Genomic DNA, 18,584 nt, shown 5'->3' with positions numbered 1-18,584 from the left:
ACCCTTTTGCCAAAGTTGAATTAAAACCCAAAACAAAAATCAGAGGAAAAAAGAAGAAAAAAAATCAGAGGAAAATCTTTCATTTGTCAGGCCACAGAAGCAACCAGCTTTTATCTTGTTCTTTTTACGAGCTCTCCTGCAGCCGCTTTCATGGTAATGATTCGTGCTATTGCCCCATATTTCTGAAATCTTCTCTCCCCCAAAAACCAAAACAAAACAAAACCTTGAAAACCTCACAACACCGAAGCTTTAAAATCTTTATTTCTCTATGTTTATGTAAAATCTTTGTTTCTCTCAGACGTGGTGCAGAAAGTTGTGTGTCTCAGATCCCAATACACGGCTTTCTTCCCCCACGGCATCTTTCTTACGCCACTAACGATTTTAAACTATACTCAAAGCCTGTATCAAGTACTTTCTCTTTCTTCCTTTCTCTCTCTAACGCACTGTTATACACCATAACGGCATAAAAGCCCCACTCTCAAACCACAAGGGTTTCTACTTTCTCTGTGGTCCAAGCTCTGGATTACCCTTTATAATTCTCCTCTTTCCTTACAAAACCCATTTCTCAGAATCTCCGACGGATTTGAATCGGGTCGTCTAGAAATGCAAGAGTCCGGGTTGGGGATGATGGTTGGTGGCGGCGGCGACGGTCATTATGACCAGCATAACCGGCAGCTCAAGGCTGAGATAGCCACGCACCCTCTTTACGAGCAGCTCCTGTCTGCACACGTGTCCTGTCTCAGGGTGGCGACGCCAATCGATCAGTTGCCGCTCATAGACGCTCAGCTGTCTCAGTCGCACCACCTCCTGCGCTCTTACGCTTCTCAGCAGCAGCATGGCCAGTCAGTCTCCCCACACGAGCGCCAAGAGCTTGACAACTTTTTGGTTAGTCCATTTTATTAATTTGTTACTGTCTAATTAATATATTTGTATTTATGTTTTTATTTTTTTTTTATAATCTGGTTTAATTTGTTGAGTAATTGAATTTGTACTTGTTGGGTTTTATTAGCTGGTGATTTACTTTTTTTTGGTTAATGGTGGTTTATTAATTGTTACTGCAGGCACAATATCTGATAGTTTTGTGCTCCTTCAAAGAACATCTTCAACAACATGTTAGAGTCCATGCGGTTGAAGCTGTCATGGCCTGCCGTGAAATCGAAAGCAACTTGCAGGCTCTTACTGGTATGCCCTCCTCGCTTTTTCTCAAAACTTCACCTTCCTAGCTATTATTGTTAATTTTTCAGACTCTGAATCTCGACTATTCATCGTGTTGATATGTGGTTGAACTTATATTTTTAACAATATAAACCTGACAAGAGAACATTAGATGTCGTAATATATGTTTGAGATGGAAATGTTTAGAATATATGAGTTACAAGTATAAATGTTGGCTTTATCATCAGCTGGTGTTAGAAATGTTTAGAATATTTGTTTAGTTTTGTCAATGGGAATGAAATTTGCTTCTGTTATCTGTGCTGGGACGTTTTGTGATGTTTTAATGTGTTTGGAAGGCATAAAGATAAGAAGGACCTGGACCAGCTATTCTGGGGTTCTGGAGGTTTGAGTACTTTCCTTGTAAGAAGTGGGTGCGGTATGGGGTAGAGTCTACGAAAACTAATTAATCAAAGTTAAGTGGTGGATAGGGGTTTGGCTAATTAGGTTCAACCGGTAATGAGGATAACGGTGAAGTGGTAATATTAATCGACTTAATATAATACGAGTAGATAAAAATATTGTTATATGATAAACCTAAGATATAATATCATCAATTATAGTTACATAATATACGTGTTATAACATGAATAAATTGATAATTCTATGTAGTGTTTAACGTGTCGACGACAAGACTAAGAAACTTTTGCATCCTCCCATGAGTGGTCTCCATGACCTAACTAATAATGTTGCAGTAGAATATTTGGTTTTGATGATTGCAGCGATTAATATTTTTTTTTTTTGGGAATATAAATATAGAATGCATGAACTTGTTTGTTTGTTGGATTATCCATATGTTGGAAGTTTGGTGATTAGTTTGGTGGTGGAGTATAACTAAGTGCATATAATTAACTAATCACATTACATTAGTTAATGATGATTATACATAAGGGTTGGATTTGTGGGGGACCTGCTAGGTGGAGACGGTAGCTGAAACTGGTACAAGGTCTCTTCACTAAATTTATTAATACCAAAAGAATAAAATAAGATTTACGAAGCTTCAATAAATTTTTAAGTTATGGAAAAATGCCTCGTTAGTAGTATTTTAGCCAGTAAGAACCCTATATGATTTAGAAGATCTTTTTTTTGTATGACTTGTATTACTTGAAAGGTAAGTAAAATCCATAATGATTAGAATAAATAATAACACAAGAACAGAAAAACTACAATCAAATTAGACATCTGAGTCCCTTCTCCCATCTCTCTGTCGTCCCCCTCTCCTCTCGATCTCCCTCTAAATATTATTTACTACTACATTTTCGGATTTATATCCTGATTAATTGGTTGTTAGGGTTGGGGACACTGAATAAAAAGTAGAATACAAGTTGCACAAGATATTTTCAACAGTGCTAGAGCCTAGAGACATCAAAGATAAACCCTAAAAGTTTTGATCTCACCCTGAAAATTTCATATATGCTTTGCAGTCTCTGTAGATTATAGTATTATTGGTTAAGTAATTACTTATTTTCAAGCCAATTTTAGGGTTCATGACATCGAAGGCTGCATATACATGGTAATGGTAGCCTGGAATATTAATTTCTTTCTTTTTTTTTTTTTTGCTTAAGAAGAAAGACTCAAAGGCCACTGAGTTGTAAAGCTGACTGGAATGGTCCAAATTAGACTTGTCTGTTTGCCTTAGTTTAAAGTGATGATATGTTGACAAGGGTTTAATAAAAAAGAGTTTTAGTTGTTATCAAGGTAAAGTAAAAGACAAATTAGTAGCAAACATGGAAGATGACAAATTATTAGTGAAATATACTATCAAACACTGACGAGTATATCTATTTAATTAACTATGTAATACAAATTTCGATCTAGCTAGGTTTTACCAAGACCTAAAAAAAGAGAAGAAGAATCCTACATTGTTGTTCTTTTCAATTCTTGCATGCATGCGGAATATCATAATGTATATGCCTTCTAGCTAGAACCAACTGGTGATTATATACATATATATATATATATATAATATACATATGTATATTATATATGTGTATAGAGGGGGCGGGGAGGGATGGAGGAACCTATAATAACTTCACTTGTGGCCAACTTAGACAAAAATTTGGTGATATGTGTTTTGTCATTCCAACATACATAAAATTTAGTAAGTTATCTAGTTCAATTTTTGCCCACCAGTTGAATGTGACATTCTTCTTACGTAGAAATATATTCAAATTTACCAAGGGAGAAGATAACTTGCAATTAAAGAATAAAACTACAATTAATAGTACCTTTATATATCATGTATCCTTTATTGTTTTCCTTAAACCACTAACACAACAAACAATTCATGTGATGTAAACTTGAGATCTCGTAAAAATGACTATACATGGAATTTATATATGTTGCTTTCTATAAATGAAAAAAAAAAATATATATATATATATATGTTGCGAGAAGATTAGACTCAAGGACTTGACTGCTTTCTTGAGCCCCAATAATTAAGGATCTGTTTGATAACCATTTGATTTTGGGTTTTTGGTATGAAGAAGGATGATGGGAGAAGGAAAAAAATTGAGGAAGAAATGAAAACAAAATCTTAAATGAAACAATTTTGTGTTTTAAATTTTCTTTTTGTGCTCCTTTCAACAACAACAAGCCTTACCCCATTAAGTGGGGTTGCTGTATGAATCTTAGAATGTCAGTGCGCTATGGTTTGCGTTAAGTCTTCCATTAGCTCCAAGCACTCCATTTCTTTTCTTAAAGTCTCTTTCCAAGTCTTCCTAGGTCTTCCTCTACCTCTTTGTCTCAAGCGCTTGTCTCATAATCGCATTTCCTAACTGGAGCATCTAATCTTCACTTGCAGTCACTCCTATTTTACCTCAGATATCCTCGTTCTTAATCACATCCTCTATCATGTGGCCACACATCCAATGAAGCATTCTCATCTCATATACACTAATTTTCTGCACGTGTTGATGCTTGACTACCCAACATTCTGTATCATAAAGCATTTTTAGCCTTATTGTCATCCTATAAATTTTTCCCTTGAGTTCTAATTGCATATGACGGTTGCAAAATACACCCGATGTCTTCTTCCACTTCATCAATCCAGCTTGTATTCTTTGGTTGAAATCTCCATCCAATCCTTCGTTCTTTCGCAAGATAATCTAAGATAACAAAAGTGTCACTCTTTGGTACTTCTGATTCCAATCCTCACCCTATCTCATTTGGGCCCTTGTTCGAACTGAACGTGCACTCTTAATACTGAAATTTGTATTTAACCTACTTAGGTAAAGACCTTTAGATTCCAACATTTTTGGCCAAAAGTTAAGTTTCGTATTTACTTCGTCCTGCATTTCATCGTTCAACATTATATCATCTGCTAAAAGCATACACCAAGAGATATCATCTTGAATATGTCATTCATGAGTTCTTACGGCAGTCATTGCTTCATCATACATATCCTTTATTTCTTGTACATTTTGTGCGTCTTTCCTTGTACATTTTTTCTACATTTTCCTTGTACATTTTGTTCCTATGGTTATGGGAAAGCTTTCATTTCATGCGTCTTTCCTTATACATTTTTGTACATCTCTCCCACCATCATTCATTCACTCTTCTTCATCCCTTACTTTCTCTACGTATTTCTGCTGTGTCTCTTAACACAAAAAGTGAAAATTAAAAACAAAATGGTTATCAAACGGTTCATGAAATTCTTAGTCAGTTGACTCATTTCTGTTAACCGTTTATTAGCATAACATTAGCTAAGCTAGGCTGAAGCCACCTGAGCCCAGCCCAAATAAAAAGTAGAAATAATCACTGATATTTGAGGCCTAATTGCCTCTGTTTCATCTCTTTCAGGAGTGAGTCTGGGCGAAGTTTCGGGTGCAACAATGTCCGACGATGAGGATGACATGCCGATGGATTTCACAATGGATCAATCCGGCGGCGAAGGGCATGATATGATGGGATTTGGCCCCCTACTCCCAACTGAATCTGAACGATCGTTAATGGAAAGAGTTCGACAGGAATTGAAGATTGAGCTGAAGCAGGTAAAACATATACACACAAAAATTACACCATTGCTGCAATTAAGTTGTTTCGCTTTCGGGATGTGAACTGAGCTTTCTGTATCCTATATAACAAACGTGCATTGTTAAAAATTTGCAGGGATTTAAGTCAAGAATTGAAGATGTAAGAGAGGAAATTCTAAGAAAAAGAAGGGCAGGGAAATTGCCTGGGGACACAACTACGGTGTTGAAGAATTGGTGGCAGCAACACTCTAAGTGGCCCTACCCAACTGTAAGCAAACAAATTCACCATTCATATATGATTTTATTACACTCCACACACACACACACACACACACACACATATGTATATGTATATGTATATGTATATATACACACACTTAACATTCTGCTTAGACTACAGCGTTAAGAAATGATGGCAGAAATCAGGGAGAAGCTCTTGAATAACATTAATACTGTAGCGAATCAACAACATTGGCAAGATTGACAGCATATTGATACATTATTTGTGACATATCAAGACTATGTGGCACTAGTTACTATCGTTGATTCGTTATAATGGGACTAATAGTGACATTATCAACATCATATCTCGATGATAACAGTATAATGAGACTTTTTGTTACGATAATAGTGCTTTTTGGGAACATTTCTACATCGTGTCAGAGATGATAGCGATATAATTGGACTCTTTGCTATAACAATAGTGTCATTTGACTCCTCCTCGAAGAATTAATGAAAGATTCGCATGATATATGCAGGAAGATGACAAGGCAAAGCTTGTGGAGGAGACAGGGTTGCAGCTGAAGCAGATAAACAACTGGTTCATTAACCAAAGGAAGCGGAACTGGCACAGCAACTCTCAATCAGTCACCTCCTTAAAGTCCAAGCGCAAAAGATAGACGACAACACCATAACCACCGTTGGATCTTGTTTGATAATCGGAGAAACTGATGAACTCATGACTTTTGTGTCTGCTGAATTGTGTGACATTGGGGAAGTATATATAGTCTAATTAGCCAACACTCTGAAAACAGAGAAATTAAGTAACAAATGGCCAACTAATTACATGTGAGAGGTTGTATAAATTCATGTTTTCCAAATTTCGATCGGTAATGGTACTTCATCTTTATGTACTATATTTCCATTTACTTTTGTCTGAGTTGATTTCTTCGCTACTTACGATTCACAAATGTGGATTGGTTGTTGATTTGTTTCTGTGAAATTGCTGCAACATTTTCTAACATTTACATTGGAGCAACGTTTTGAAATTTACAAATATAAGGGCTGCGTGATGCTTGTTGGTAGGGTAAAAACCCCTAACGCCGATCTAGGACCAATTTCAGGCATCAAAAGGACCCGTTGTTTGGACCGAAATCAAGCAATGGGGGTGTTTCGGTTAATATTTGAGCGTTGGGCTTAGCAGAATAAAGGCCCAAAGACACCAAGACGAGATGAACTTGCTCGAAGCCCAGCTACGAAGCCCGAAGCCCATTGAAGCCTTCTCAGCCAAGGCATAGGCCATGTGCCTATGGTTGAAGTGACAAGTGACAGAGATCAACTTACTACCAATCAAAAAACACTTTTTGATGGCATAAGGGTGTAAATACAAGATGACTCACTACCCCTGAAGGCCCTTGGCCAAGAAGGAGGCTAAAGCAGTCGGGCCAAGGTGTCTATAAAAGCCAATGGAGACAACAGAGACAAAGACACTTAACCAATGAAACAAACAACATACAAACTATGCTCTCAAGCTAGATTTGCATCCAGAAAAGCTAAAACTCATCTAGATTCAATCATTTTAGCAATAGTTCCCTTAAAGTAGTTCCACTGGGGGTGAGAAAGGCCAGCACCCAGCCAAAAAACCAGCATGGCACCCAGTGAAACCACTCCAGCCTAGCATTTTGACCGGCACGCAGCCCAAGCTGGTCTTCAGGCTAGCCCAAAATCGACAAAGGTGTGAGTCGACCCGTATGACGCCATGCTGACGTTAGCGTGACGTCGTGGGCCTTTTTTTATTTTATTTTTCTGCAATCTCCACCTGTACCCTTACCGCAATCTCCACCTCCATCACTCTGTCGCGCCTCCGACGTCTTCCGATCCCTGGAACCCCATCTGATACACCCGTACGCCTTTTTCATCTACACCCCATCTCAAATCCCTCATTCCTCTTCCCGACTTCCACTCCGCCAATCCTAGGGCTCTGGTTACTCCGCGCAGAGATAGCTCTCTCTGATTCGAGGAACAAGAAGAAAGACCTGTTGGTCTTTTGATCCAAATGAAGGGGAGACGGTTGGTCAGAGAAATAAGGGGAGAAAGGACCAGAGAAGGAATGGAAGTAGTGGGAAGGAAACAAAAATGCTAGACCTTTCGAGAGAAAGGAAGAAAAAAGAACAAATAAATTAAATGATAAAATATTAATTGATATGAATACAATAAAATAATATTAGATGGGCTGGGTGCCAGCGGATTTTTAGGGGTGGAGATGCATTTGGCCTATTACTGTTTATTGGGGTCTATCACTGTTCACTGAGTGGATAAATGCATTGGGTGCTGGCGCATTTGTGTTAGGGGTGGAACTGCTTTTAGAAAAGCTATCATTTGTCTAAGTGTAAAAGCTCTGCTACCTTCCTTAGTGTTGTAATATCGATTCCCTTGTGTAAAACTTGTTTACCATCCATACCTTTTTAGCATACAACCTCTATAAACTTAAAGAAAAGTGGATGCAAGAGGTGCGACCTTGCCAGACAAGGTGAAATCTTGCCCGAGTCTCTTTGTTCATCCTTTAATTTAGTAGATCTATCATTTTAATGTACTTTTTAGCATATATTCAAGTTATTCCCACCTGTTTTATACTCAATAGCCCCATCTGCATCCAGATCTGGTTAACTTAATAAACCTGTTTTCATTAAGAATAAACTGGAATCGAGGAAATGGTTTAAAAGGCTCTAGACTCCCTTTTTTTTGGACATATAAGATTATGAACTAAAAGTCCTTGTTTACAAGGCAAGAAAAAGAACTTAATGCAGACTTAATCCATCTGCGACAATCCTTTTATAATAAGAAGTTTAAGTAACATGGGGCGCAAGTAATTGACTTAAATCATATCTATTCTACATCTGTTATACTGAGATAACAATGGCACGCCTAAATCTTGGTTAGTTTTGATTGTGAGCCTCAAGGCCTACACCAAAGGCCTTACAAAGGCACCTCTCAGACTAACTTTGAACTCTTCTTGTAGCACACCAAACAAGCAAGAATTCGACTAACAACACACCAAGTGCCAGTTAGCCCATGAGAGCTGTGCGAAGGGCCGACACCATCTTTGCCATGAACATAGTTTTGGCACGCCTGGTGGGACACATAGTCTTTTATGCCAAAAAGAAGAAACGCGCGAACTTTCAGGTGGAACACAGCGTATGGGCCACTTCATTGTCTACCAAGATCAGACATGACAGATTTCCCAGAAGATTTTCCCTCTCTACGAGGCCATGCGATCCTGGAGAGCCCAACTTCTTTTGAGAAGTTGGGCGGAAAAGTTACCAATGAAGATTTGCAAGTCACCATGGTGCAAGTATTGAAAAGTATGGAGAAGATCTCTCTATAGACTAGAGGTGAAGTCAGCTGACTTTGTTCATTAACTGGGAGTTTGCAGAGAAGATTAGATCTGGAGTATTCTTCGCTAATGAATGATCAAACCAGAGAAATAGTCAGGGAAGCAAGCCCTGAAAGAGAGCCAATAATTCCCTTGTTTCATTTGCTTGAGGAAAAGAATGATAGAAGGAATAATAAGGTAGAATATGGAACCCGTCACCTAGAAGCGGAGGAGATACTGGAGACAGATTTACCCGATCCTCTATTATTTCCACTAGATAGTAGGGGGTAGATTGGGCAAGATAAGAGGAAGTATGGAATAAATCAACAAGTTGGGGAGTCTAGCGAGAAATATGAGTCCGCAGCAATAAGCAAGCCTCCTTCTTATAGGCCACCACCAAGGGAAGATGGGCCAAATGCAGACAACTTGAACCAAAGAATGAGGCTTTCTCGGGCAATGAGCGTAGCCCGAAGTGGGAACCTTCTTACACCTTACACAACAATGCAGCTAACCAGTAACTCGGAGATGAGTTGGCTGAGCTAAGAAGAACGATGGTCAAGACTGCCCAACCACAGGCTTACCCCTTGTTCAGGATCACCTACCAGAAGCCCTACCCTGAATATATTGATGAGCATAACCCTTTACCCCTTAACTTCAAGATGCTCACGTTCCCAACCTTCGGTAGGGAGGACTGTAATGTATCTTCTAGGGATCACATCTTTAAGTTTTCCAACTACTGTGTGGCATTTGAAGACAATCCTAACTACAAGTTAAGGTTGTTTGGAAATTCGTTGGTCGGCTTAGCATCCTAGTGGTACTCTCTATTACCCCTTAATTCCATTGCCTTGATAATTGGTAACTGAAGTCGAGGTGTCTGGTGATTCAGAGTTAGTGATCAATCAGCTGAATAGGAATTACAAGTGCAGACACATCACTGTAGCTGATTATTATTTGGCAGTTACTCAATTGTTGAGTTATTGGGGTACTGAGATTCTAGTCAATCATGTTCCCAGAGAATTAAATTCAATTGCCAATGAGATGGCACAAATGGCTTTTGGAGCACTAATCCAAGAAAGAAGGTTTAAAGTGGATGTAGAGGTACGACAAAGAAACCTCTATTCTATCTTTAAAAGAGGGTTCCGTCTAGATATAATGACTAAAGAACATGAGGTAGAAGACTGGAGAACATCCATCATCCAGAACTTAAATAATCCTTCATTCCCCACAAGTAGGAAGGATAGGTGGCAAACAACTAAGTATGTCGCATGGGATAGAACTTTGCTAAGAAAGACTCCAGATGGACTTCTGTTGAAATGCTTGGGCCTGGAAGAGTCAATGAGAGTAATGACTGAAGTACATAAAGGCAATTGTGGGGCACATCAAGCTAGAACCACAATGAGGTGGTTATTAAGAAGGTATGACCACTTTTGACCCGACATGGAAAATGACCGTAAGGCTTATGCCAGAGGTTGTGAAGAATGGCAATGGCATGGGCCATTTCAGCACATACCCTCAGTACCTTTAAATATAGTAGTAAAGCCTTGGCTTTTCAGAAGGTGGGCTATAAACTTCATTGGGCAAATTTACCTAGCCTCTAGTAAGGGGCACACCTTCATAATTGTAGCAACTGACTACTTCACCAAGTAGGTAGAAACCTTAGCCATGAAGACCATCACTTCAGTTACTGTGAAGAAGTTTATTGAAGCTAAGATCCTGCACAGATATGGAGTGCCTGAGATAATTGTTACAGACCTAGGGCCATCTTTTATTTCAAAAGAAGTAAAGGAGTTTGCAGACAAGTTCAAAATAAAGATGATCCAGTTTTGCCCCTAATATCCCTAATCAAATGGTCAAGTAGAGGCTAGCAATTAGATCTTAGTAAATATCATTAAAAGAATAGTGGCAGGTAGTCTAGAGAAATGGCATAAAAAGTTGGGGGATACTCTTTGGGCCTACAGAACCTCCAAAAGGGCAGGAACTGGAACTACTCCTTACGCTTTAACCTTTGGGCAAGTTGCTATTTTCCTTATGGAAATCAATGTCAGTTATGTCAGACTTCAAAATCAGTTTGGTCTACATAGTGAAGAATACATTTAAGCTATGTGTCCAGGAGTTGAAGATTTAGATGTAGCTCGAATTGAAGCCTTGAACAAAATTCAAGAAGGGAAGAGAGCGGTTGCCTGAGCTTATAACAAAAAAGTGAAGTTGAAAACCTTCAAGGAAAGAGAGTTAGTGTGGAAAGCAATTCTACCCTTAGGAGCTCAAGTTAGAGGCTTTGGAGAGTGAAGCCCCACTTGGGAATGACTTTTCAGCATCAACAGGTTGTTAGACCAAAGAGGCTACTACTTAGCAGATTTAGAAATAAGTTTGCAAAAACATCTAGGCAATGCTAAGTTTTTGAAGAATTATCACCCAACTTTGTGAGATGTCAAAGACTGTTATATTGGAAAAGCCTAAGTATTTTGAGAAAAGTTGAATTGAGTTTGTGCATTTACCATAGTTAAGCCTTAAAGAATAAAAAGACAAGTGAAAGGGAAGAACGAAGTCATTTCATTTCATCAAATGAGGAAGTTGCAAAGATCCTAGCCTAACAGCTTTACATCTCTTGCCAAAACAGCTATTCTAGAATGATATGTTTGCATGATTGTAAAAAATCTGCCAGGGTTTTCTAAGTACATGCTGTTGTTGGCTAGTTGGGCCTCAGAATCGTCTGCTTCCTCGTTCACCTTCTTCATTTCTTCTATTTTCTTGTAAAGTTAGCTAATAAGGGTCATCTGCTTAGCTTTCAAAGCAGAGAGCTACTCATCTAGCTTCTGGATCTTGGCTGCAACCACCATAATGCGGTCCTCCATGGCTGAGCCTTCCTTTACTAGCTGCCTCAATGAGGCTGAAGTCTAAGTATGCTTATCATGGTAGCACTTAACTCTATTTGATTTCCTCTCAACCCTTTGGTGTTGATCTCTTAAAGCCCGCAGGTTCTCAAAGAAAGAGATAAAGGCCTTGAACTGAACCTTTGACATTTGCTCAGCTTGATATAGCTCAGTCAAAGCCTTTTCTACATCCTGGAGAGCCTTGAGACTGAAAGAGGTGGTCAAGCTCTTCATCCAATCCATGAAGAGTCGGCACGAGTTTTGAAGACTTTGGGGCTCATAGGAGCACTTAGGAGACCTCAATTTGGTCTTGATTTGCCTGAACTTGCGGACAAGTTCGGGCAAAGAAGCAGTGGCCGAAATGGATGCAAGAAGTGGTGGGGGCATCACCCCAGCACCCCTGGAAGCAGCAGCAGAAGAGCTAGCTTCGGTAGGAAGTGAAGTAGTGGGACCAGAAGAAGTGAAGACATGAGTAGCAGCATTCTTGGTTTTCTTCTTTGGCCAAGGAATGGGAATCCCTGTAACCCTACAAGCCTTGGGAAACCTAAGAAGATCTGCTTTGCGCACCACGGGTGGAGGAGATTGGCCCCAGCCTTCGCCAAAACCCTGTTGCAAACCAAGGAAAAATGAATTAGAAGGATAGCCTGCAATTGAAATTAAAGGAAAACTAGGAAAGTGAAGGTTGTATAACTGAGTCGAGCTTGGAACTTTAGAAGGAGATGGAAGGGTGTTGTTGCTGTTAATGGCTGAGGAAGGTCAGCCCTGTTTGCTGAAAGAAGAAGAGAATCGCCCGAGCCCTTACCAAAGAACTATTAAACCAAAAGAAAAGGCAAGTGTTAGTAAGTCAATTTGTATAAGAGAATGACAAAGGTAAAAGACTTGTATACCTGAGCTGGACCCGGAACAAAAAAAGGAACCACCTTTGTGGTTACAGTGGCCTAAGGAGAAGCCAGTGGGTTAGCTCGAGAAGCAGCCTGAGGAGCCTTTACGCTAGTCACTTCTGAGACCACAGAGATCTTAGGGACTATTGGCTCCCCAAACGTGGTTGATGGTGGTTGATAGTCCTCATGCACTAGAGATAACTTAAAAAAAAACAAAAAAAAAAACAAAAAAACAAAACAAAATAAAGTATAAGTACCAGGTAAGGGGAACTTCAAAGAGAAATTCAGAAAAGTTTAAACGGGAAGGATACTTACTAGATTGCTATCATCCTCAACGTAGTGTAGCAACTCCCCAGTGGTTGGGTTGATTTGAGAAGTAGGTGCCACCACCATAAGTGGAATGAAAGTATACTTTTGAAGGCTCGGCCCGAGAAGGAGAAAACCGTGTTGCTTGAGCTGGAGGAGAGGAGGCCTCGGGCTAGGCAGTCCCTTCACCTCTAGTATCCTATTTCAAAAAACACAAGTTGAGAATCAGTGCAAGCATTGAGGAAAGTGAATTTGAAGAAGAGCTAAGGACTTAGAGAATAGAAATTATACCTTTAACTCCTCGAGAATGGTATCAAGGACTACCTTGTCCTCAAGTTGGATCTCGACGCTCAACTGCCCCTCTTTGGGAGTGGGGGAATGCTTCTTAGTCATTAGAGGCCTTGGTTACAAGAAAAGAAAAGAGGGTGAGTTCATGCCTCAAGATGAATAAGAACTATAACTGAAGGAAAAAGACTAAGACTAAAAGTACTTACTAGAAGACTTTTGCTTATTTCTGCCCACTTCAGCTGAAGGGGTAGTTGAGGACTTAGAGGATTGGGAGGCCTTGGAAGTTTGAGCTTTGGTCATTTTCCTAGTAGGAGTTGCCATCGGGCCAAGTAGAGTGAGGCGAGGCTGAGGTTGCTCATCGGGCTCGCACTCAAAAGACTATACCATCGTCACCCTTGTCCACCAAGGTGCCTGAGTCTCTACTTTAAGCTCAGCTTCACCCTTAGAATCTCCAAATAGCTCGAAGATGTCCCCAACATCTCCGGCAGCATGGTTGGACCCAGCCCCTTGTTTCACAGCTTCAATCGCAGCTTCTTGAAGGACAAGGGCATCCACAACTTCTTTTAGCCCGACATCCACTTCTTCAATGTTGCCTTGGGTTGCAAGATCAACATAACCAAAAGAAGAGTTAGTGGAGGTCAGATCATAGAGAAAGCAACATAAGATAGAAGAAGAGGGCAATAAGATATACCTATCAGAAGAAGCTAATTCTTCTGGTTGACCATCTCTTTCTAATTCTCAAGCTCCCTCGGCTTAGGGTAGGACTTGATGGAGAGTTGCCCTAAGAGACGGTCATGAGCCTTTCTAATGTCATCTCCATACTTCTTGGACCACTTGGCCTTCTACCAAGTGGCGAAGAAAGGAATGCATTCAAAGTTTAAGGCTACAGGCTTACGGGAAATCCTGCTTATCACTTTAAGACTGCGCCTAGCTGCCCAAAATGTAACATCCGAGGGAGAGCGAAGGTAGTAGGAGGTTCCACAGTGCATTGAATCAAAGAAAGGCATTAGGATGACATGTCTGAACCCCAACTACCTACCACTGAAGTTGGAGTGGTAGACCTCTAACCCGCGCTTATATTTGGTGTTGTCGATCCGTACTCCCCATGCTAGATCTCTCTGCTGGATGCAACTAATAAACTTCTCTTTACAAAGGCTACTAGCATCTTCCTCGAAAGCTGCCTAGAAGATTTGGTCCGAAAACCATGGATATCTTTGCAAGACGGAGGCGCCCTACTCCAAGTCTGCCTGAGTCCAGCAAACTTTGAAGAAATAGAGGCAGGAGAAGGTTGAGTGATTAGTGGGAGATACCTCGGCCAAGATATGAGCTGGAGCTACTCCTTCAGGGAACTCCAGATTGGGCGCCTGAAGCTCGGGGAAGTACCACTGGAGCCACAGTTAAACCATCAAGGTTGGCCCGTTAAGGTTGGTCTCGAAGGGCTTACCTCTGGTTATCTCAAAGAGAAGGTGGTAGAGGTGAGCGAAAAGGAAATGCCTCATGGCCACGTCATCAAAGGTATGGAGGGCTTCCACAAAGGGGATCTACTCTAGCTTAACTTCTTTGGATTTGTTGGGGAAGACATGTTTGTTGAGCTAGTACAAGAGAAAGTACATGTGTTTTTGGTCCCTATTCGCAGTGGCAGATGGCAGGCTGAAGGTACTCTTGGCAAAAAGGACGAAGCCAGTGAATGACATCCCATAACTCTTGAAAGTTAAGGGAGTATACTCCAGGTGAATAATAGAGTCAGAAGTGCCCGAGCCTTCAGCCGTCGGGCAAGAAGAGGAAGATCATTCGTGGGTAACATCCACGCATCTGCCCGAGGGCTTTAGCCTGAAAATTTGGGCCATATCAAAGATTGTGAGAGACATGCGACCCATTGTTCATCTACTTCTTCTTCCAGATAAGCTCGAGCCCCATTGTGACCAGGCCTCATCCTTCATTAGTAGGAAGCCTCTACGATGAGTTGACCATTTTAAGGCCGAGATGCTAACGTTGGTGGAGTATGGGTTGGGGGTTAACCAATTAACTTTGGTCATGTTATTCTCCACCACAATTGGGACCCTAAAAGTCCAGGCAGGCCAAAGGGAATGTACTATTTCCTCTTCGAAGAAAATTAAGGTGTTCAGGCCTGCTCGAGAGTGATGAAGACCATTGAGTAAGGGGTGTATGTTGACGATCCCTTCGCCAGACTCACATCCAGGACGAACAGTTTTGGGAGCCATTGAATGATTTTGGGTAAATGTGAGAGAAGGTTGAAGGCAGAAAGTAAGAATGAACTATGAAAGCAAAAGGATTCTGGAAAATCTGGGAATTCTGGAAACTTGGAGAATAAGAATTGCTAAGGTATTTGGCCAAGAGATTTAAGTGGGGATTATATAGTAAGTAGTTAGTTAACATTGGAAATCGTGGGTTAGTGCAAAGGTTTATTCGAAAATAGTTGGTTAAATAGTGCAAGTCCTGAGGAAAAGCATGCGGCAGCTGTTTTAATCATTATTAATGTCTCGGATTGCAGACTTAACAGTGATTAAATGGGGCACTATTTGGGTTAATATTTGAATGTTGGACTTAATAGAATAGAGGCCTAAAGACACCAAAATGGGATGAACTTGCCCGAAGCCCAGCTACAAAGCCCGAAGCAAATTGAAACCTTCTCAGCCAAAACATATGCTATGTGCCTACGATTGAAGTGACAAGTGATAGAGACCAGCTCACTACCAACCAAAAAGCACTTTTTGATGGCATAAAGTTGTAAATACATGATGACTCACTACCCCTGAAAGCCTTCAGCCAAGAAGGAGGCTAAAGCAGTTGGGCCAAGGTGTCTATAAAAGCCAATAGAGACAACAGAGACAAGGACACTCAACCAATCAAACAACTAACATACAAACTCCACTCTCAAGCCAGATTTGCATCCAGAAAAGCTGAAACTCATCGAGATTAAGTCATTTTAGCAATAGTTCCCATAGAAAAGTTATCTTTTGTTTAAATGTAAAAGCTCTGCTACTTGCCTTAGTGTTGTAGTATCGATTCCCTCGTCTAAAACCTGTTTACCATCTATACCTTTTTAGCATACAACATTTGTAAACTCAAAGAGAAGTGGATGCAAGAGGTTTGACCTTGCCCGACAAGGTGAAATCTTGCCCCGAGTCTCTTTGTTTATCCTTTAATTTAGTAGATCTATCATTTAAGTGTAATTTTTAGCATATATTCAAGTTATTCCCACCTGTTTTATACTCAATAGCCCCATCTGCATCCATATCTGGTTAACTTAATAAACCTGTTTTCCTTAAGAATAAACTGGAATCGAGGAAATGGTTTAAAGTGAAGGAAATATTTGTGAAAACTAGTTCATTTGAGCAACATCTATGCATGCAATTAACAACTAAAAGGCGGAATCATGCTTGTATGCACTCAAAAACAAAACTTTGCCCATGAAATTCAAGGCCTAGTAATCGTGGTGAACCAAGACTCAACTCAAATCTTAAAGAAAAGAGTTGAGAAACTTTTATACCTTTGAAGCACCTTTTTGCTTAGCAAAGGATATTCACCCATGTGAGGGCCTTCTTTCCTTAGTCTCCTTGCTCCGTGACTCCATGGATGTGGATGGAGGAACTTTACTTCTTGGATCCATAACTTCTTGGATGGATGAAGGAATTGATTCTCCAAGTTCCCAAAATAAGGAACCTCTAAGTCTCCACACTAAGGAGAGCATTGAGGAAGAGATGAGTGACCTTGAGGAAGAAAGAGTGCTAGCCATTTTCCTCTAGGGTGGCCAACCTCCTAAGAGAAGAGACAACTTTGTGTTCACATATTCTCTTTAGAAAATCCCTAATGAACTTTTGGCTATAAAGTCCTTTATATAGTCACTTCACTTAAGTGACAAAAAGAACCAAAACCAATTCATTTACAATATGGCTGGTCTTCTAAAGGCTTTGGGCTGTTTGGGCCCTTTTGAGTTTTTAGTCATTAAGTTGTCATACAATTTAAGTTAATGGGTTTGACGGTTCTAAGCCCAATGGGTCTTGAGGTCGAATAATTACTCAAAAGCTAAAACAAACTTATTCGTTTGATTAATTAACATTTTAATTAATCCTAGCCGTAAATAATTAAAACATTTAATTATCCTTACTCATCTCCGTTGTTTCTTCAATCTCTACCTTACACGGTGTACGATCCATTTGGTTCCTTTTAGCGAGGTAGTGGGTGATTAGAACTTATCAAATCGATTGTGAATTAAAACATACTTTCAATTCTCCCTTTAGTGATTATACACCTTTAGGGATTCCACAAACCATGAGTGATACCTAGCAGTATATCATGGCTACCTAAGCTAATCAGAAGAGGTGGAAAACCTATTCAGATTAGGATTACAATGCAATACGGTTTTTCTCTAATACAATACACCTTTAGGATTAGACATCTATGATGCCTCAGGCCGAAGGACTACTTTGCATATTGCAACTTACGAGTTCTTACATGACATGTATGTTCGAACTGTCTTTTGATCGTTGTGTATTATACTCGATTACCTTTTGAGCACTTATGTGTTTGTCTTAGTGTCCAACACTAAATGACTTGAGACTAGTCATATTCACGCTTGAGTTAACATAACACATATTAACCTTAGCGGATTGTCAATGCCCAACTGGCAATCCTATGGCTAGGAACGTTTTAGGAATGAACATAAGAGAAATGTCTCGTTAATCTAACTTACTTAGATCACTTCTCTCTTAGATTAAATACATTCCTTGGATTCCCTTATTGCTTAAACATATAATACAATAAATAGTGATTAACAATAAGCTTTGCCCTTTCGTAAACATATAATAGTTTAACATAATAAGTATTCTAAAAGCTATTACATCAAATGAGTGGCTTTATGGGTATACTTCCAACACGGACGAGATCGAGGAGTACTACCAACTGCTAATGGAGTGCAAAGACGTCTTTGCTTAGACCTACAAAGAAATGCCCGGCCTTGACCCTACTATCGCCGTGCATCGTCTTGCAATCAAACTTGGAATGCGACCGATAAAGCAAACTCAAAGACGCTATCGATTCAAGCTCATCCCACAAATTGAGGTTGAGATTGACAAGCTAATTGAAGCAGGCTTATTCGAGAGGTGTAATACCCTAAATGGATCTTCAACATCGTCATTGTCCTTGAGAAATCTGGACAAATACGTGTTTTTGTAGATTTCTACGACCTCAACGATGCTTGCCCGGAAGGATGACTTTCCCTTACCAATCATCGAAATCATGGTAGACGCGACCACTGGCCATAAGGAGCTATCATTCATGGATGGCTCCTTTAGGTACAATCAAATCTACATGGCTCCCAAAGATGAGGAACTAACAGCCTTTCGCACCCCAAAATGTATCTACTGCTACAAGGTAATGCCCTTTGGCTTGAAGAACAAAGGGGCTACATATCAACGTGCAATGTAAAAGATCTTCAACG

At 40.0% G+C, this 18,584-nt stretch overlaps 1 protein-coding gene across 1 annotated transcript; it reads left to right on the top strand.

Annotated features, from left to right (window-relative positions):
• On the top strand, positions 1 to 6,334 carry LOC103966460 (homeobox protein HD1-like). Its single transcript, XM_048579953.1, has 6 exons — positions 1 to 153; positions 570 to 885; positions 1,062 to 1,182; positions 5,014 to 5,204; positions 5,323 to 5,454; positions 5,945 to 6,334. The coding sequence occupies exons 2-6, from the start codon at positions 604 to 606 to the stop codon at positions 6,083 to 6,085; spliced, it is 867 nt and encodes a 288-aa protein (XP_048435910.1). The 5' UTR covers positions 1 to 153; positions 570 to 603; the 3' UTR covers positions 6,086 to 6,334.
• Positions 6,335 to 18,584: the final 12,250 nt, after the last annotated feature.

Source organism: the organism of the source record quoted next, unplaced genomic scaffold, assembly GCF_019419815.1.
Source record: "Pyrus x bretschneideri cultivar Hongxiangsu unplaced genomic scaffold, Pyrus_bretschneideri_v1 Contig14, whole genome shotgun sequence".
Lineage (NCBI taxonomy): Eukaryota > Viridiplantae > Streptophyta > Magnoliopsida > Rosales > Rosaceae > Pyrus > Pyrus x bretschneideri.
Note: the sequence above shows the minus strand (reverse complement) of the source record. Positions and strands in the feature narration are given on the sequence as shown.

What these genes read in the sequence shown, in the direction of transcription:
- LOC103966460 (XM_048579953.1), top strand. Translation starts at nt 604, where the DNA reads ATGCAAGAGTCCGGGTTGGGGATGATGGTTGGTGGCGGCGGCGACGGT. An exon ending in CAACTTGCAGGCTCTTACTG is followed by an intron (nt 1,183 to 5,013) that starts GTATGCCCTCCT and finishes CATCTCTTTCAG; the next exon opens with GAGTGAGTCTGGGCGAAGTT. An exon ending in CTAAGTGGCCCTACCCAACT is followed by an intron (nt 5,455 to 5,944) that starts GTAAGCAAACAA and finishes TGATATATGCAG; the next exon opens with GAAGATGACAAGGCAAAGCT.